Here is a 20,469-nt window from a genome sequence, read left to right as displayed (position 1 = left end):
CCGCCATAGCCACCACCAAACAACTGAGTTATTTTTACACATCGACCTGCATCTGGCCAATCCACCACCTCTCATTGTTCATGCCCTTACAAAAAAAAATAAAAAATAAGTCACCAGGCATATGCCCGGTATGCCCGATGGCCAGTCCAGCTATGTTAACCTGCAACCAAATCTGCAGCTCCATACAGCAATGTTACAACTTAGATTATATCTTATAACTCATAACTCTTATGTTAGCTCCCCTCAGTAGCATACTGTCTGAAATATTCGACGGCTGCAATAATTCTTTAAGTGTTATTTTTTCTTTGGTATTCTAATGTAGCCGGGTGGAAGTTCGATATTATGGGACATGCCACTGGATGGCACTGTTTTTCTTTTGGGGTACCTCTGAGAGCGGAAGGGATCATGGGGATCTACGGAGACATGCACGAGTGCTAGCTTGCATTGGTGTTATGTGGGTGTGCAATGCCTTTTTTCGCTGCGTGATCTGTTTTGAACGCAAAGTGTGCAACAGTTAAGGCACCAGGAGTAGCTGCCACCAACTTCGCCGTTCGTCTCAGAGGGATCCATATTCCGGTTTCTGCTGGATTAATGCACTGTATGTATTTGAGTTCACACTTGTATTATACTATCTCTGTGGGTAAGAGGGAAATGTACCGTGTTAACTGTTTAATCTTGGCTCTGTATCTATGCAGGAGAAGCCACTACAGTTATTTTTGCACTGCTAAGTTTTGTTTTATTTATGTTTGGGTTTATATCAGACACGAAATGACGCTAGATGTCCTTGAGTTCCAGATGCTGATAAAGTTGGGGAAATAACCTGCAGTAGCAGTGGGTTACCAGAGCACAAAGCTGTTACTGGATAGGAGCTGTCTGTAACAATTTTATTTCTTTATTTTTACAACCTTGTTATTTTCTTCTGAGCACTTACTTTATCATTCAGATTAAAAGAACCCCAAAGATAATCTGTGTTCTGGGCTGGTTAATTTAGCCAGGCTACACAATTTGGTACCAGGAGTGGGGTATCTGCAAAAGTGGCAGCTCAGCGATTTTGTTTTTTATGGGTTTCCGTTTAAGTAGGTTATTTTACGGTGCAAGAAATAACTGTAGTGGTGGTCACCTGCGACGCGAGGGATTGGAAAGGATCGGACGATTGAGGCCATACCAGAGGTGTGCAGAGGAGCAGTGGCCAGTCTTTCCAGAAGAGGGTGATTTCGATCGAGGGAAGGATTCTTTCCAGAGGAGAAGAGGACATCAGTGGCACCTAGCTGAATAGACTGCTAAGGCAATTTCTGCATCCTGACCAAAGACTAATCTGGACACAGACATTTCATTATGTCAGACACAAACAGTGACGATGACCAGGGTTTGGCGGGGGCCACCGCAAGGGACCCTGTCACTGAGCTTCAGGCAAAATTGTCAGAACTGAGTAACAAACATGACCAGGCTATGGCCAGGATAACTGCTTTGAGTGACGGGGCAAGTAGGTCATATGTATATCTGCCGCGAGAGCGACCTATTCAACCCTTTAGTGGGGATGCAACCGTAGATGGACGTTCTGTAGAGGAGTTTATTGATGAAGTACAGAGGGGTATCAGAACTAGAGGCTTGGGTAATGATGATCAGGTTGACTTCATTTTTTCCCTCCTCAGGGGTTCTGCACTTGAAGAGATCAAGTTATGTACTGGGGGAGAGCAAATTGAACCCGAAGAAATATTTTGTTTTCTCAGAGAAGCTTATGGTGAGAGGCGCAGTGTAGCACAGTTACTGCAAACCTTTTTTAGCCGTTTCCAGCTAGAAGGTGAAGATTTCTTTGAGTACTCACACGCTCTGTCCCAGATCCTCCGCTTAGCCCTTAAACAAAGGCCTGATGCAGTACGAGACACAAAGATGGCAGTTAGAGACCAGTTTGTGGAGGGAGTAAGAGACTCCACTCTGCGAAGGGAGCTTCGCAAGATGGTGAGGGAAAAGCCAGAGTCTACGCTTTTTGATGTACGTCAGGAAGCAATTGCTTGGTCGATGGAAGAAAAACCTAGTGGCACCAGAGTTGCCAAGAGCAGGCCCATATTAAGTGACAGTGCGGTTGCAAGGGATCAGAGTACCCGTGAAGCTCCAGATAGGTCATCTGCAACTCTAGATGAAATCCTTAAGGTGGTTTCTGAGCAGGGCAAGGCTATTGGGGAGTTACTCAGTGTGGTTAGGGAGAGTGTTACATCCGGAGAAAGGGCCCCTAAACGTGGGATTCCCAGATCAAAGTTCCAGTTCACTGATGATGGGAAGCCCATCTGTTTCAAGTGTAAGGGAGTTGGACACATTGCTAGGGAGTGCAAAACCCTTAAGCAAGGAGCTTCTCCAGTTTCTGTTCCTGCACCTGGTCAGGGAAACTAGCCACCTCGGTTGCCAAGAGCCGGGCAATTCGAGGGGAGACTACTGGCTCAAAGACCCTAACTCGTGAGAGATTTTTTGACGGAGCAGTTGGTAAATGTCCTGAAGTTGAAATTGAGGTGGGAGGGATTAAGGCTAGAACCCTTTTGGATACAGGGAGCCAGGTTAGCACCATCTCAGAGGCATTTTTCCGACAACACCTAATGGGTGAAGATGATGATGTAACCCCTACAGCTAAATGGCTTAAATTGACTGCAGCTAACTCATTGCCAATTCCTTATATAGGTTACATTGAGCTGGATGTGCAGGTCATGGGGTTAACAGCGCAGGAGTGTGGGTTTTTGGTAGTCAGGGACCCCGCCCCAGAACCAGGAGGGCCACAGGACCAAGAGCTAATGTCAGCTAAAGTTAAGGTGCAGGAAAATGATGTGGAACAGCAGGTGGGAAAAGGTGCCAGCAGACTAGAGGGATCCCCCCCTGTTCTTGTTGGAATGAACATAATAAAGAGATGTAAGGAGCTAGCCATTGCTAGTTTTGATTCAACTCTCGGAGGAGAGTTAAATGCTGCTTGGGGAGAAGCTTTTCAGAGGGTGCAAGCCTGCGAAGTATTAGAGAGGTCATCCATCGCCCGGTTAGCTGGTAAAAATACTGTACACGTGCCAGCATCATCCGTGGCCACAGTATTTGCTAGAGGGCTTGGGAAAGTTTCAGATGACCAGACCTTAATGTTACTTGAGCCAACCAACACGCTCGTTCCCAGTGGTTTGGTTGTTGTTCCTACTCTTGTTGAAACTGACAGGCACGTGTTTCCAGTTCAAGTTGTGAACTTCTCTCAGGAAGATGTGTGGTTGGCTCCCCGGACCAGACTTGGTATGCTTACTGTAGTGGAGTGTGTTGAAAATGCAGCTGAGGTGCAGTTTAATCGTATCTCTGCTGACCATGAGGAAGTGTCACTGAATAAGGAAGGGGCTAAAGAATCTGATGGTGAACTGAAATTGCTGATAGAGCAGCTGAGCATTAGTGGCTCCCAAGAGGAACAGACCAAATTAGCTGCACTTTTGGCTCAGTATGCAGATGTTTTTGCTTTCAAGGATGAAGATCTAGGTTATACAGAGAAGATCAGTCATGAGATACACCTAGTCGATGATGTCCCGGTCACTCAGGCCTACCGACGGATACCTCCAACACAGTACAAAGAGGTGCGAGAACACATAACCCAGCTTCTGAAAAAGGGTGTGATCAAAGAAAGCACTAGTGCCTATGCATCGCCCATTGTGCTGGTGAGGAAGACAGACAACAGCTTGAGGTTATGTGTCGATTACAGGCGGCTAAATGCCAAGACCAGACGTGATGCCTTTCCTTTGCCCCGTATAGATGAATCCTTTGATGCATTACATGGTGCAAGGTTTTTCTCGACTATCGACCTGGCAAGTGGCTATCATCAAGTGGCAGTTCACGAAAGAGACAGGCACAAGACTGCTTTTACAACCCCATTTGGGTTGTTTGAATATACCAGATTGCCCTTTGGTGTGTGTAACGGTCCAGCCACTTTCCAAAGACTCATGCAGGCCACTATGAGTGACTTAATCCTTCAGATCATGCTCGTGTACCTAGATGACATATTAGTCTACTCATCAACTTTTGAAGACCATTTGACACGTCTTCAGACAGTGTTGCAGAGACTCAGGGAAACTGGGCTGAAGGTTAAGGTGGAGAAATGTCATTTTCTCCAATCTAGTGTACGCTTTTTGGGTCACCAGATCTCAGCTGAAGGGATAGGTACGGACCCAGACAAGATAGCTGCAGTGAGGCAGTGGCCAGTACCCACCACAGTTAAAGAGCTGAGATCCTTCCTGGGTTTTTGCAGTTATTACAGGAGATTTCTCCATGGATTTTCGCAGCTGGCAGGTCCTTTGCATGATCTGATTAATGCATGGGGCAAGGAGGACAGTCCAGCTAAATATAAAAACTTGCTGGAAAGTGTGTGGACGCCATCTTGTCAAGAGTCATTTGAACAGCTGAAAGAGAAGCTCACGAGTGCCCCCCTACTTGCTTATGCTGATTTCTCACTGCCATTTGTTGTTGAGACGGATGCCAGCAGTTTAGGACTGGGAGCAGTTCTTTATCAGGTGCAGGGTGGCGGGAAACGTGTTATAGCATACGCCAGCCGAAGGTTGAGAAATGCAGAGAGAAATGACAGAAACTATAGCAGCATGAAATTAGAGCTCCTCGCCCTTAAATGGGCTGTGTCTGAGAAGTTTAGGGGGTATCTCTTAGGCTCCAAATTCACAGTTGTGACAGATAACAACCCCCTCTGCCACCTGAACTCAGCAAAGCTGGGAGCCATTGAACAGCGCTGGGTTGCCCAGTTAGCGCCATTTGACTTTGAGGTGCAGTATCGTCCTGGTCGGTGTAACACAGCAGCCGATACCCTCTCTAGACAGCCATTAGCAGGGGAGCCCCAGCCTGCAGGAGATGAGGAGGAGTTTGATGGATGCATATCCATCTGTAACCTTGTCAGCAGAGGGACAACGCTAGGCCTGGACTTAGTAAGTGCAGGTGTAAAATGTTGTCAGGTGAGGCAGGCCCGGGTCACAGCAGTTGAGCAAGACACCCATTTTACTGATTCCCAAGGGAATACACCCACTCTGCCAGGGTATTCTAAGGAAGAGTTGCGACAGTTTCAGTGCTCTGACCCTACTATCAAGTCCTTTAGGCAGTTTTGGGACAAAAAGAAGAAACCCACACACCAGCAGAGGAGAGGTTTGGCTAAGTCTGTGATTTCTCTGCTCCGGCAGTGGTCACGTATCATGGAGTTGGAGGGATTGTTGTATCGGGTCATTGAGGATGGACATTTGGGGAGGTGTCAGCAGCTCCTTTTGCCAGCTTGTTTAAAGGAAGCTGTACTGGGGAGTGTGCATGATCAGATGGGGCATCAGGGGGTGGAGCGGACCCAGAATCTGTTAAGACAGAGATGTTTTTGGGTTGGTATGTATGAAGAAGTGGACCAGTGGATTAAGAAATGCTACAGATGTGTGCTTACTAAGTTGCCACAGCCCAAGATTCATGCCCCTGTCAAGCCTTTTTTGGCCACTAGACCTCTTGAAGTGGTTGCAGTAGATTTTAGCATGTTGGAGCCAGCCTCAGATGGACGGGAAAATGTGTTGGTGGTTACAGATGTTTTCACCAAGTTCACACAAGCTTTCCCCACACGCGACCAGAAAGCTGATACAACTGCTAAGATTTTGCTTAGAGAGTGGTTCATGAGGTATGGCGTACCAGAGAGGTTACATTCTGATCAGGGCAGAAATTTTGAAAGTGATGTGATTCAGGAACTGTGCAAGTTATATGGGGTTAAAAAAAGCCGTACTACACCACATCATCCCCAAGGTAATGCACAATGTGAACGTTTCAATAGGACACTTCATGACCTATTGCGTACCCTCCCACCTGACAAGAAACGCCGTTGGCCTGAGTATTTGCCAGAATTGGTCTATGCGTACAATGTGACTCCCCATGCCACCACAGGGCACTCGCCGTATTACCTCATGTTTGGAGTGCACCCCCACCTTCCTGTAGATGCTTTACTGGGGCAGGAGCAGGTGCTTGATAAGAGACATGACTGGCTGGTTGTGCATCAGCAGCGCTTAAATGAAGCACATAACAGAGCAAGGCAGTACACGGAGCAGAAAGCAGCGGAAAGGCTTGAGCTGGACAAAACCCGAGTCTATTGCCCCCCTGTTGAAGTAGGTCAGTTAGTTTATCTGTGACACTGGCCCCAAGGCAGGAACAAAATTCAGGACGCCTGGAGCCCTGTGGTTTATAGGGTTGTCGAAGTCCAGGGCAGCACACATGCAGTGGAGCCGGTGGAGGGTGGGCCAGTAAAACGGGTTCACAGAGCTAACCTTAGACCTTGTATTGGCCCAATTCCTGCACCCAGGAAAAAGAAAAATAATGAATCCCCTGTGGTAGTGAGTCCTAGGACAGAAGAGAAAACAGGCTGTTCAGATCCAGATCCTGAGTATGTGTTGTTCGGAGAAACCTCATACCCAAGTGCAGAGCAGGGGTCTGATGAAGCAGTTCAAAGCAGTGACATTTCTGAGTCTGTAAACACTGATGATGCTCGTGTTACTGTACCATCTGACTCTGAGCAGGTGTCCACACCAGAGACAGTTGCTACTGAAACTAACAGGGATATTGGGGTCATTCCACCAACACCAGTGCCCCGTCGGAGTAAAAGAGCTAATGCTGGAGTGCATTCAAACCCTTACCATGTCCCTGTATCAGCATGTCATGCCATCACCTTGAGCCCTGAGGTACTGTCTCAGTTGTTGACTAATTTGGGTACTGCTCTCTTTAAGGAAGCAGTGCATGAGTTGAGATATACCAATTGAGTCACCGGGGACGTTGACTCTTAAGCAGGGGAGAATGTAGCCGGGTGGAAGTTCGATATTATGGGACATGCCACTGGATGGCACTGTTTTTCTTTTGGGGTACCTCTGAGAGCGGAAGGGATCATGGGGATCTACGGAGACATGCACGAGTGCTAGCTTGCATTGGTGTTATGTGGGTGTGCAATGCCTTTTTTCGCTGCGTGATCTGTTTTGAACGCAAAGTGTGCAACAGTTAAGGCACCAGGAGTAGCTGCCACCAACTTCGCCGTTCGTCTCAGAGGGATCCATATTCCGGTTTCTGCTGGATTAATGCACTGTATGTATTTGAGTTCACACTTGTATTATACTATCTCTGTGGGTAAGAGGGAAATGTACCGTGTTAACTGTTTAATCTTGGCTCTGTATCTATGCAGGAGAAGCCACTACAGTTATTTTTGCACTGCTAAGTTTTGTTTTATTTATGTTTGGGTTTATATCAGACACGAAATGACGCTAGATGTCCTTGAGTTCCAGATGCTGATAAAGTTGGGGAAATAACCTGCAGTAGCAGTGGGTTACCAGAGCACAAAGCTGTTACTGGATAGGAGCTGTCTGTAACAATTTTATTTCTTTATTTTTACAACCTTGTTATTTTCTTCTGAGCACTTACTTTATCATTCAGATTAAAAGAACCCCAAAGATAATCTGTGTTCTGGGCTGGTTAATTTAGCCAGGCTACACTAATTTCACCGAAGTTTACTAAACTCAACAAACTTAATATTACTTACCGGGACATTTATTCTGTCCTCATTTTCTTTCACCGAAAAATTGTTTCCTGCAGTGCCGTCTTTCGTGCTTGGCTCTCCTACCTTTGCTAACATGATGCACATAGCACAGAAGCCGATGCTGCATTCACTTACACTCGGATATCTGAGTTTCAACATGAAAACATAATTGGACATTTGATATTTGATTGAATTTTATTGTTTTGCCTTTGGGGTGGCACCTGGGGTGGCCAGTCTGGTTGGGCAGGCCACCCCGCTGGACACGCCACTGGTTGTTACAACGGTAATCTGAAGAACTATACACTGAAATGTTAATAATACATACATGTAGTGTGTTGGTTATGGTCATTATGTTGAAGACATTTTTAGGGGTGCTGTCATGAAATTTGGGGGGTTCTTGAGCACCTCAAACGAAGTCTGAACTCACCTGTGGGTTCCACTACAGACCCAGTCATAGTATGCACTGATCATAACCCTCTGGTGTTCCTTAACCACATGTGCAGTTACAGCCAGACACTTATGTGCTGGGCCTTATTAGCTCAAGAATACAAACTTAGCATCACCCATAAGGAAGGCACGGACAATAGAATTGCTAATGCATTATCCACAGTTTAACTCGTAGCACTTTGACAAGGAGGTGTGAGTTATACTCTACATATGTCATGGCAACAATTTTTTTTCCTTTTTTTTTACCAGATTCATTTTTAGACCTGAACAGGATTTTGCTCCTTTTTAAACTGCACATACAGCTCCAGCAGCAAGTGTAACTTCTATTAGATCACTGGGCGCTGAGATGTGCACTTTCTGGATCAGTGCTATTCAGTGTTACTTAAAGTGATCTTGGAAGGTGAATTGTGACAAATCAGTGGGATCTATCCTGCTCGGTACTATTGTGTTTGGTTAAATTTGTATGTATGCTGGCAGAAGCGTGGTAGAGCAATTGTATTTATTTCTCCTGTTTTATGACTGACCAGGCAACTTAGCCATAGTATTTTGCAACCTATTGCACATATTAAACAAATATGTAAGACTGCTTTCTTCCACTTGCGCAACATCTCTAAATTTAGAAATATCCTGTCTCAGAGTGATGCTGAAAAACTAGTTCATGCATTTATTACTTCCAGGCTGCACTACTGTAATTCATTATTATCAGGATGTCCAAAAAACTCCCTGAAAAGCCTTCAGTTAATCCAAAATGCTGCAGCAAGAGTCCTGACAGGGACTAGAAAGAGAGAGCATATTTCTCCTTGTCAGAGATTTATAGTTAACAAACAGTCAGGTGAATAAACAACACTGAGACACTTGTTACTGATAACGTGCGGCACGGGTGAATCTCAGACAGAGAGACACACCGAACTGCAGTATTCGTTTATTTTTATAGGTTACATCGTCAATATGCAAATATTTCCTGTTACGCAGGTCCTGATGCTGTCTGTGTGTAAGCTGTGTGTGTCACAAAGTGTGTGTGCTACAAGTCAATTTCTAAGAATAATATAATGCAAGTCAACTTCTGCGGATGTGTATTTCTGTGCTGACCTCTTGCGGTAAATGTCACAGTGTCACAGGGTCAGCTTCCTGTTTCTACAGAAAGCTGTCTGGTGAAATATGTGAACATAAATATAACATAACATGTGAAGCATAATCAAATAAAACATTAAAAACTCCCTGACATTCCCTCCTGTTGTAACCATAGTTCACCACTTTAACCATACTTTATTATCAGCCAACAACCACTTGCGTATAACATTGTCAATTGTAGCATCATTCAGTATGTGTAAATGTGTGTGTTCCTATACTAAATCCTCTTCGTCTGGTTCATCTTCTAGTGGCAGTCCAACATAGGTGATTACTGTGGCCTGTACCATTTTGTCAATCATTGATCTGATACAGGGTAGAATGCAAGATGAGAACATGCAAAGCAATAAAAGAAGAACTCCTATCAAGACAAGTCCTTTGATCACGAGGGTCTTCCAGCTGCCGTTTAGCAGCCAGGTCAGCCAGTCCTCTGTGTTCGTGACATAGTCTTGTTGCTGTGCATTACTCAGTTGTCGTAACTTCTCCAGGGCGGTGGTCATGGTCAAAGAGTGCACGTTGTCCGGGATATAGGTGCAACAAGTGGTGTTGAATAAGACACAGAGGCCCCCTCTCTCAGCCAGAATCATGTCCAGGGCGACTCTGTGTTGCATGACCACTATTCTGATCGCGTCGATTTCCTCATTCTGAGCCTTGTTTATCTTTGTTGAGCTGTTCAGGAAAAGTCCAAATCGGTAGTCAAGAGTCTCAATCCTTAACGTGTTTTTTCCAGTTCCGACCCATGGGAACAGTGAGTGCAGGACCTTCTGTCCGGTGGTCCACAACTTGAACTCCGCTGGCACATCACTGCCCCAGATTGGGTCATGAGGTTGCACGTCATCAGTGCTCCTCTTGCGTCTTGGTTGGTTCTGATGGAATACTCTGAATGTGTGGTCTGACACTAAAATTGGGGCGCAGAGTCTGGTGCTGTTGGGTGGGATGGTGAAGTATGTCTTTGAGCCACATGCCCATGCGGTACCCTGCACCCAATATGTGCCACTCAGGAAGCTTATCTGTGCCTTTCTGTCCTGCGGCATTCGGAAAGTCTGGGAGCAGTTTTGGTTCATTCCCAGCTTTCTGTTGCCGTATGCGAAGGTGAAACACATTGGATGCTGTATTCCCGGTTCCCTCCTGACGTTGAAAGATTTTAAGTGTACCCAGTATTGGTCATCACAGCTGTAGTTCCAGTCTGAGACCTCTGGTGTACAGGACACTACCTCATTAGTTGTATAGTTGATCAGTGTTCCATTACACCGTGGCAGGTCGGGTTTTGTGACTTGTCTCTTTAACTCAACCTTAAAGAAGAAGATGTCGTCGGGGGAACATGTTCCGTTGATGGCTTTGTGGAATATACATAGGGCTTCGGAAAGGCTGGGTGATTTTCCATATAGGGTGGCTTGCATTGCTGTTGTTGGGAGGTGAGAACAGACATAGCAGCCAGTGTGGTTGTCTTCTGTATGTACTCGGTTGTAGACGTACCGGTACCAGGCATTGTTCAGCCAGGGGTGGTTGTGCTCTTTGTCCATATCCTTTAGGTGTGAGTTGTCATATGACCATTTCTTCTGCAGGTGGTGCTGTGGGACCTCGTCCTTCCAGGTGAGTATCAAAAAGCTCACTAGGAGCGCGATGCCAGCCACTATGAGGACAAGTGTCTTCATGATGACCAGGCACACCTAGACTTCTGGTGAGTAGACTGCCAGCGAGAAGACAAAGGGCGGGTTATACCCAATCAGCCCTTTCCTTCACCAACAGGTCACCTGGAAGCTAGGGGAACCGGCGTCTAAGCGTCTGGATTGTCACTCACTTTTTTACAGTGGCTTTGGTGGATCCAAGATGGTCTTTCTGCTATTTTGCAGGCAGTCGGTGTTGTGAGCAGGACCTGGTACGGGCCTTCCCACCTCGGTGAACTCCAATTTCTCCTCTGGAGCACTTTTATCAGGATCCAATCACCTGGTTGCAACCTGCAAGACACTCGAGAGATATCACTCGGCAGTTTATTGTTTAGCACAATCTCTTTATTCTCAAATAATTTAGTCATCCACTCTGCTAGGGTGGTTTCTCTTATAGACTTATTAATAGGCTCACTAGTGAGAGGAAGCGGAAATTGCCTCCCGTGAACGATTTCAAAGGGTGTGAGCTTTTGCGACCCCTGGGTTAGTCTCATCCACATTTTAACCAGACCCAAACACTCAGGCCACGGCCTTCCTGTCTCTTCCATGCATTTTCTTAATCTCTGTTTTATTGTGCCGTTAGTCCTTTCCACTAATCCTGCACTTTGTGGATGATATGCGCAGTGATGTTTGATGCTGAAACCCAGAGCTTCAGAGACTTTGCTAATTACATCATTGACAAAATTTGTTCCATTGTCTGATCTTATCAGAGAAGGAATGCCGTATGTCGGAATGAAATGGTTGCATAAACATTTTGCTACTGAGATTGCATCTGCTCTTTTTACTGGATAAATTTCTGGCCATTTTGAGAACACATCCACAATTACTAGAGCGTATTTTGATGCTTGACATTCGTTCAGTTCAATAAAATCCATGTGGATTGTGTGAAATGGGTGCGGTGGTGTTGGGAAAAAGCCTCTTTTAGGCCTGAGGTTTCCCTGTGCATTATGTTTCTGGCAAATCATACATGTTCTGATAAACTCTTGTGCTGAAGCTTCGAAATTTTGAGTAAAGAAGTTTTTAGACATATCTCCCCGTGACAAATGCGTTAAGCCATGTGTCACTAATGCAGCTGTCTTATGTAGGGATTTTGGTAATATTGGTTTGCCATTGCAAGTCATTAAGTCATCCTGTAGCTGCGCACCACATTTCAACCACTTCTTTTGCTCTGCGATGGGTGCGGCTTTCTGTTCATCTTTAAGTACATCAAGTGGTATTAGCTGTGAGGTTTCAGACATCAAAGTCTGTACAGGTTGCTGTGCTGCCTTCTTTGCGGCTTGGTCAGCAAAGTTATTACCTTTAGTAATTTCTGAGTTAACTTTTCCGGTGTGCTGCACACTTGCATAGTGCTAGTTGTCTAGGCAACGTTATAACATCTAATAGCTCTTTTAATAGATGTCCATGCTGGACCGGATTGCCATTAGATGTTACCATGCCTCTATTTTGCCATATTTTTGCAAAGTGATGTACAGCTGCAAAGGCATATTGGCTGTCAGTGTGGATATTTATATCTTGACCGTTGCATAGCTGGCATGCACGTATGACGGCAATGAGCTCAGCACTCTGTGCTGAAAAAGAGTAAGTTAGGGCTTTTTGCTTCTAAAACTATGTCTACTGTGGTGTGCTGAAAATATCATTTCTGGGTTTCGTTTCCTCTTCCAGTTATTTATACAGCAGTGTTTTTCACCATCTGCTTCTGGTGTCCATTCTATTCTCTCTCTCAGTGCTAGATTTTTACCATAAATTAAATTTTGCAATGGTTCAGCTAACAGAGCATATTCAGGTATCCAGCATCTGCAAAAATTGCAGAGACCTAAATAACTCATCATTTGTTGTTTTGTGAGTGGTTTTGGGGCATTCTGCACTGCTAGTTTTCTGCTGTCTAACAGTGTTCTGCCTTCTCCTGTAAGCTCGTGGCCAAGGTACGTTACGTCTTGGCTCCACAATTGTAATTTATGCTGTGAGACTTTATGGCCTTGCTCTGCTAGATGTTGCAAAACTGTCAGTGTGTTTGCTTTGCAATCTGTCTGTGTGTAGCCTGTAATCAAAATATCATCAACGTATAGCAGGAAATTACCTGGGGCAGGAGGCGTGCAAAAAGACATGGATTTTCTCAGAGCTTCTGCATAAAGAGTGGGGCTATTCTGGAATCCCTGAGGCAACCTTGTATAGGTATACTTCTGGTGTCAAAAGTAGAGTTGGATGTCTCGAGACCGGTCTTGGTCTCGAGACCAGTCTCGAGACCACTTTTACAAGGTCTTGGTCTCGTCTTGGTCTCGACGGACTTTTGTCTTGGTCTCGGTCTTGGTCTCGACGGACATTTGTCTTGGTCTTGTCTTGGTCTCGACGGACTTTTGTCTTGGTCTCGGTCTTGGTCTCGCTGTTTCGGTCCTGCGTTCTCAAATCGACATAGTGTTCGGGAGATTTGGAGTCAACCATCAGCGGAGCGGGGGGGGGTGGCTTACTGGGCTTAAGCCCGGGTCATTTTTTCAGAAGCATGGGGTCTTTTGGAGTGTAATTTTTTAGTTAGATGCCTGACTGACAACTGTATAAAACAAAAACAACACACGAAGCACAGAGCGCACCGTCGTAAATTCCCCCTAATTTTGGTATGATCCGAGCTCAGGCACTAGGCGACTGAGCACAGCACCCATGTGAGCGAGGGGGGAGAAGCTGCTGCCTGCGAGTTTGCTGCAGACAGAGGAGAGCTTAAGTTTGACCAGGTACCAAAGCAAATCATTCGTACTGAACTAATAATGTAAATATGACGGTGTATCACAAAAGATTGATATCAAACTGATCACTTGGTTGCGTTACTTGCTCTTCGAGTGAATCAACAAATGGATAAATAAAAAGCCGAACAGCAATGCTGATTTTTTAGAGAGTCTTAGCTTACATTTCATATTTTCAGTTGTTGCCCTCCACGGCTAAACAAACTCTCTAAATCGGTTTCAATTGTGTACTGATGAACACAACAATGGACATAAGGAGCTTCTTTCAAAGAAAAAACTCAGGTAGATGTTATTTTATATATTATGCTTTGGATGTTGTTTAGTATATCCATGCAAAACAAGAGGAATTTCAATACACAGCAGTATATTCACAGTTGAAACCAGATGTTTACATACACTTTAGGGAGAAAACATAAACTTTTTTTTAGTGCTAAACATCAATTTAGAGTAAACTTTTGTTTTAGATAAATAAATGTTGAAATATCTTTTGAATTAGTTAAATGTCAGAATAAAAAGAGGGAGCTGTCTATTTTAATCACTTTCATCAAATTTAGGAGTACATATACACTAAGTTTATTGTTAATTAATAAGAAAACTCCAGACGATTCGATTCTGAGCTGAAGAAGCTTCTGATAGGTTCGTAGAGTCCATGTGAGTAAATTGGTGGCACACCTGTGGATGCATATAAGGCAAAACACAGAGCCTGTTTCTGTGACATGGGAACATCAAGAGATGTCAACCAAAACACCAGGAAAAGAACTGTGGAGCTCCATAAGTGTGGCTCAATTTTGAATACAATTTGGTGCCATTTGCAATTAAGAAATACAGATAGTTTCTCTCTTTACTCTTAAAGTTAACAAATATGTTTTTTATATTTATCAATCTAAAAAAATTAACATTTAGTCTGATTTGATGTTACAATTTAAAAGTGTTTGTGTTTTTATCTGAAGAGTGTGTAAATATCTGGTTTCCACTGTATATTTGATGATGTTGGTGTTTGGCTTGATTGTCAGCACAAAGAGGGAGAGAGAGGAGCAGAGAGGGAGAGAGAGAGAGAGAGAATGACGACAGAACAGAGATGAACAAGAGCAGGTGAGACACACATGTTAGTCAAATGGTTGTTTGCCAAAACTCATCAGAACATGTACCTAGTACCTAGTGTTTCTTTTTAGATACCATTTGTTACTTTTCAAATTCTATATTTATTAAGTTATGCAGGCTTGTTTGCACAACAAGGCTAAATAATTATATAAACTTTTCTCAATCTAAATATTGTACTTTGGTAGAATTAAAAAATTAAGCGTAGTGCAGGTCTATGATGATTTTTTAGTGCTACTATCATCTAGTTCTGATTCTGGTTCTGTCTTGGTTACTGTTGTAGTCCTGTTTTAATTCCGGATCAGTTCTGGGTCTGGTTGAATTGGGGTTTAGTCCCTGTGTCTTGATACAGGCCCGACTTTGTTCTGCCTTGCTGCTTAATTAAAAAACTAGTTTAAGGTGTCCTGCATATGTATATAGAATAGCATCTGGCTGCAGTTTAAAGACTTTTTTGTCTCGGTCTTGGTCTTGGTCTCGTCTCGACTCGGTCTCGGTCTCGTCTCAACTTGGTCTTGGTCTTGGTCTTGTCTTGGTCTCAATACCCTCTGGTCTTGGTCTTGTCTTGGTCTCGGATTAGGCGGTCTTGACTACAAGTCTAGTCAAAAGTGAATCCAAATAGCTTTTGTGAGTCAGGGTGTAGTGGTACGGAAAAGAAAGCATTGGATAGGTCTATTACAGAAAACCACTGTTTCTTTGGTGTTACTTGATTTAAAATGGTGTGTGGATTTGCCACCACAGGTGGGATTTGTTCTGTTACCTCGTTTATTGCTCTAAGATCATGAACTAGACGATATTTTTCTGTGTTTGCTTTTTTCACTGGGAAAATTGGAGTATTACAGGTTGCTTCAGTTGTTTTTACTAAAATGCCTGCTTTTTCCATATCTGCGATTACTGGCCTGATCCCTGTTTTAGCCTCTGTGCTTAAGGGATATTGTGGTTTAACTGGCCTGTAAGTTGTGGTAGTTTTTACTACAACTGGATCTGCTCCTCTTATTAAACCTACATCTGCTGATCCTGTGGACCACAGCTTTGTGGGTAGCTCTTTTAGTTCTGGAAATAACTCTAGTGAGAGTGCGTGTCAGTCCTCGCTTTCTACTGCATGCAGACTGGCGTTGTCTGTTATGTGAGTTGATGGGAGTGTGGTAAGGACCCATCCTAATGTGTACCTCATGCAACCTGTTCTATGTCCTTGCAGCCAACCCTCATTCGTATACTCAGTCTTTTCATATCTTTCCCTTTGCACTTTCTCTAGGATGTGACCTAAATCTTTCCATTCAGTGCTGTTTTTGTGGGCCACTGATACATGAGGGGTTGGCATTTTATTCACTTGCCTTACTGCCTCTGGCTGTATTACTGAGCAGACTGCATTTCCGCTTTTTGTAACATACAGATGCTGTAATGTTAGTTTCTGCGGGCCTAACTTGTGTATCTGTTTGTCATATGGTGGGTCAAAACCCGGGCTCAGTTTAAACCTCAGCGTGTTGTGATACTCAGTGTATGGCTGCTGTATTGATGAGGCTGGTAAGTACCTGCTAGCTAAATGGTGGAGTGGTGGAGGCAGATCCAAGGTCCAATAATAGTGGGGCTCACCGAGTCCCCTGCACACATTTATCTGACAGCCTGCTTGGCCTTGTTCCACATTAAACATTAGCTTAGCATACATGCCTTCTGGCCCTGGCAGGCTCAGGTTCAGTTGAGGCATTTTTAGATACCTTCTAGTTTTTCAAAGAATTCACACATCTTACATATTTCAAACTTTGAAGTTAGGGTTTTGCTTATATATATATATATATTTTAAACTTTGCATTACTCATAGCTCACAGCTCTAAAACTGGGCATTTGTAAATCATATGCCTAATCACTATGTGTCACTGTGATCCACAAGTATTGCCACAAATTTGTTTCCAAACCAACAAAATAAAATAATCAAACAAAACAAAAACATACATGAGTGAGGACACAAAAAGAAAAAGAAAAAAAATGCTGCCAGAAACAAAGCAGAAGTGTGAGGGAAAAACTGAGTGCACAGACAGCTGCATGTTGGCTTTTAATAGCATGCAGCCTCTGCTCTAAAAAAACAAAAAAACAAAAAATAAAAGAAAATGTGTAACATGCTCATCAACTTAGCAGTGTCCACATATTTAATTCAGCTCCAGGCCTACTTGTTGTTCCTAGAGTATTTAACAGTAGAATGGGAGGGAGAGCCTTCAGGTTTCAGGCCCCTCTTCTGTGGAACCAGCTTCCAGTTTGGATTCGGGAGACAGACACTATCTCTACTTTCAAGATTAGGCTTAAAACTTTCCTTTTTGCTAAAGCATATAATTAGGGCTGGACCAGGTGACCCTGAATCCTCCCTTAGTTATGCTGCAATAGACGTAGGCTGCCGGGGGATTCCCATGATGCATTGAGTTTTTCCTTTCCAGTCACCTTTCTCACTCACTATGTATTAATAGACCTCTCTGCATCGAATCATATCTGTTATTAACCTCTGTCTCTCTTCCACAGCATGTCTTTCATCCTGTTTTCCTTCTCTCACCCCAACCAGTCGCAGCAGATGGCCCCGCCCCTCCCTGAGCCTGGTTCTGCTGGAGGTTTCTTCCTGTTAAAAGGGAGTTTTTCCTTCCCACTGTCGCCAAAGTGCTTGCTCATAGGGAGTCATATGGTTATTGGGTTTTTCTCTGTATCTACTGTACAATGTAAAGCGCCTTGAGGTGACTGCTGTTGTGATTTGGTGCTAAATAAATAAAATTGAATCGAATTGAATTGAACCTATAACTTAGTGCGTCTTTTCTTTTTTTGCATTAACAGTAACAGTGGAACAAACGAGTTCTGTACGAGAGCTCTGCTGCTGACAAACACCATGTGCACTAGCTGCATGTTAGCTGCATGCTGTGTGCTTTTTGTGCCCATAACAACAACTGTGGTTTTCTTGTTGTCCCTGCTAGCATATGTTGGAGCTTAAACTAATAACGCTCAATCAGTCATTTCGTTTTATGTCCACAGCTGGACTTCAAATGGAACAGTCTCTGAAAAACGTTGCTGCCTCACATTGGTGAACCGTCGTCCTCTCAAAGTTCTCATAGTTTGGTTTCATTGGAGGCTAAGTCAGCCTCTGATTGTTGCTGTTTGGTTTTACTGAAAACACGAGGCTGAAGAGTAGCAAAAGATTGGGAACACGTTCCTACAGCTCACCGTCATTTTAACAAACTCCTTTAACAAATTTCCTGATGTATTTATTCTCCTCTGGATATCTTCAGACATCAGCTCCTCTTTCCTCTGTTCTGACATTCTTTTAGTGGTAAACTAGACATCTGTCCATTTTATGTAAATGACCTCTGAATAACTGCAGAATATTTCCTCTTTCTAAAAACGTCTTCTTACTTCTGCATAATGTGTCTGTATTTTAGTTCTTGGTATTCTTCCTCCCCTGATATCACCTTCTTCAATCTGCAAGTCAAACAGCACATGTTCTCAAGCTCGCTGTAAACAAAATGGTCCACTATTTTTCCTGCTGGCACACCTGTGACACCTGAGAGTCAACAGGAAACTTACAGGAATGTTTACATCATACAAAAACTGATAGACTCTGTAATACTGTAAATGATCAGTAACTTAGATTAACAATAAACATTAAGCAGTACATCTCAGTCTGTGTGTCTGTCCTGAAGTATTACAATCAGGTTTTGAGTCAGGTTGCATAAGATGAATTGTTATTCGTAAATACCAGTTTTTTTTTTTCTTCAGGTATGTGAAAAATAGGGCCATTTAAATTAAGGGTGTTAATATTTTTCTGGCTATAAGACACACTTAAAATCCTTAAATTTTCTCAAAAATCAACAGAACGCCTTATAATCCGGTGCGCCTTTTGTATGAATCCTGGTTGTGCTTACTGACCTCAAACTGATTTTATGTGGTACACGGTGCTCAAAAATCTGTCGAAAAATGTTTTAGTACGACTTTGGTAGCTACGAAGCTGCACTGCTTGATGGATCGTCGGAGCGTTACAGCTACGGTAGTCAGGAGCCTCGCGGACTCATAATAATCTGGGTCCAAAACTCCGACCCCCTTCAGGTCCCAAAGTCAAACGAACACTGAGGCATCAAAAGAGTTAAAAACTGTCATCTTTATTAAATGATCTGTGTTGCTGCTTAGGTGTAACAATTAAGTTTAACATTCAGGCATCCATGAAAACAGAATTTATGAAATTTAACGGAGTTAGAAGTTAGCAGGAAGTTAGCGTGCTAGTTTCTACCTAAACATGATATACTATGTTCTGACTGAGAGATTTCTGAAAAAAATAAAACGTACAGCTCTGCTATCACTTCCAACATAACCCATATGGAATATATATGTATAAATCTTATAAATTTTGTATCTGTCTTGTGTGAAACTTGTATGAAAACCATACAAGAATGAAAACAGATATAAGATCCCTTGAAAAATTATATAAATGAAACTGGTATGTTTTGGATACTTACTAAAACAATATATGAAAGTAATGAGAAAGTGGCCACTTTCATGAGTTAATCATATAAGCCTTATATGACTCACTATATAAAGTAGGCCAAATCTGATGCAAGCCTTTTATAAGTTTTTCCTATTTCTTTTCCATATGGGAAATGAAGACAGAAAACTAAACAGCAGTGACTTTTGTAGGGTTACTGAAGTTGGACTAGCTGGTATATAATGATGTGCTACGTGACCGCTAGCGACACAGCTTTGTTAGCATAGAAACACAGTGAAGCTGGAGGATGAATGCTAACTTTTTTCCACTCGATAAAAGTTAGCATGAGGGTTTCTGGTGGTCAGGGACAAATGCAATCGCATGGCAGGATGCTGTAAACAGATCAAACTTCAGTCAGGAGAATAACTGAGATAATCCATCCACAAAACGAGGTAAGTCATTAATATACTGCAACAACATGGGAATAGAGCAGCTGCGAGAGAATTCAGCATTAATTAATTAATTACAGTGTGATAATGGGGCCACATCCTGAGCATCAAATAAGTTTGTTTCTTATTTCGGTCCAATCCAATCTGTCTTTATTTATAAAGCACTTTAAAATACCCGACACAGGATGAAAGTGCTGTACAGTAAATAAGTTAAGAACAATGGAATAAAACAAAACAGTAAAAAATAAAACATAATACATAAAAATTAAAACAGCCCTATATTTAAAAACAAGATAAAACAGCATTGAATCAACTAAAACAACTGAAGTAAAACTAAAAACCAACATCTCACAAGGAGTGAAAGGCCAGGGTGAATAGATGGGTTTTGAGGAGTGATTTAAAAACAGGCAGAGAAGGGGCCTGTCTTATCTCTAAAGGCAGATCGTTCCACAGTTTCGGAGCTGCTACAGCAAAAGCACGATCTCCTCTAAGTTTACGCTCAGTCAGATGCATTTAGGAGCAGCTGATCAGCTGACCTGAGAGAGCGGGTGGGTGTATAAGGCTGCAGCAGCTCAGAGAGATAAGATGGGGCTAGGCCAGAGCTTCCCAAAGTGTGGGGCCCGCCCCCTAGGGGGGGGGCGCAGAGCCATTGCAGGGTGGGGGGAGGGGGGGCGGTATGAAAAGGGGAAAAAAACAAAATGCTTGGACACTGCTAGCACGGGGCGCCTACACAAACGCAAAGCAGGAGATGAAGCATCGCTGAATATGTTTCCAAACCAACTTTATTCCAAGCCAAAGACTAGAAAATATGGTGAAGCATATCTTCCCTTTGGTTTCACCTGCACAAGTGCTGAGGTAGGTCTCCCCTGCAGAATTGGTTTTCCCTTCGTCGGGAGCACGCGCTGGGCTGTTCAAATCACAGACAAACAGTATCCCACATTCTTGATTTTTAGTTCACTTG

General features: G+C 43.4%; 1 protein-coding gene across 1 annotated transcript; it reads left to right on the top strand.

The window, feature by feature from the left end:
* The first annotated feature begins 322 nt into the window (after positions 1–322).
* LOC309707755 (uncharacterized protein) lies at positions 323–2,460 on the top strand. Its single transcript, XM_082535263.1, has 2 exons — positions 323–598; positions 696–2,460. The coding sequence occupies exon 2, from the start codon at positions 1,336–1,338 to the stop codon at positions 2,386–2,388; it is 1,053 nt and encodes a 350-aa protein (XP_082391389.1). The 5' UTR covers positions 323–598; positions 696–1,335; the 3' UTR covers positions 2,389–2,460.
* Positions 2,461–20,469: the final 18,009 nt, after the last annotated feature.

This window comes from Aulonocara stuartgranti, assembly GCF_965226115.1.
Source record: "Aulonocara stuartgranti genome assembly, chromosome: 6".
Taxonomy (NCBI): Eukaryota; Metazoa; Chordata; class Actinopteri; order Cichliformes; family Cichlidae; genus Aulonocara; species Aulonocara stuartgranti.
Note: the sequence above shows the minus strand (reverse complement) of the source record. Positions and strands in the feature narration are given on the sequence as shown.

Bases quoted from the DNA above. Each gene is read 5' to 3' on its own strand.
- LOC309707755 (XM_082535263.1), top strand. From the start codon at position 1,336: ATGTCAGACACAAACAGTGACGATGACCAGGGTTTGGCGGGGGCCACC.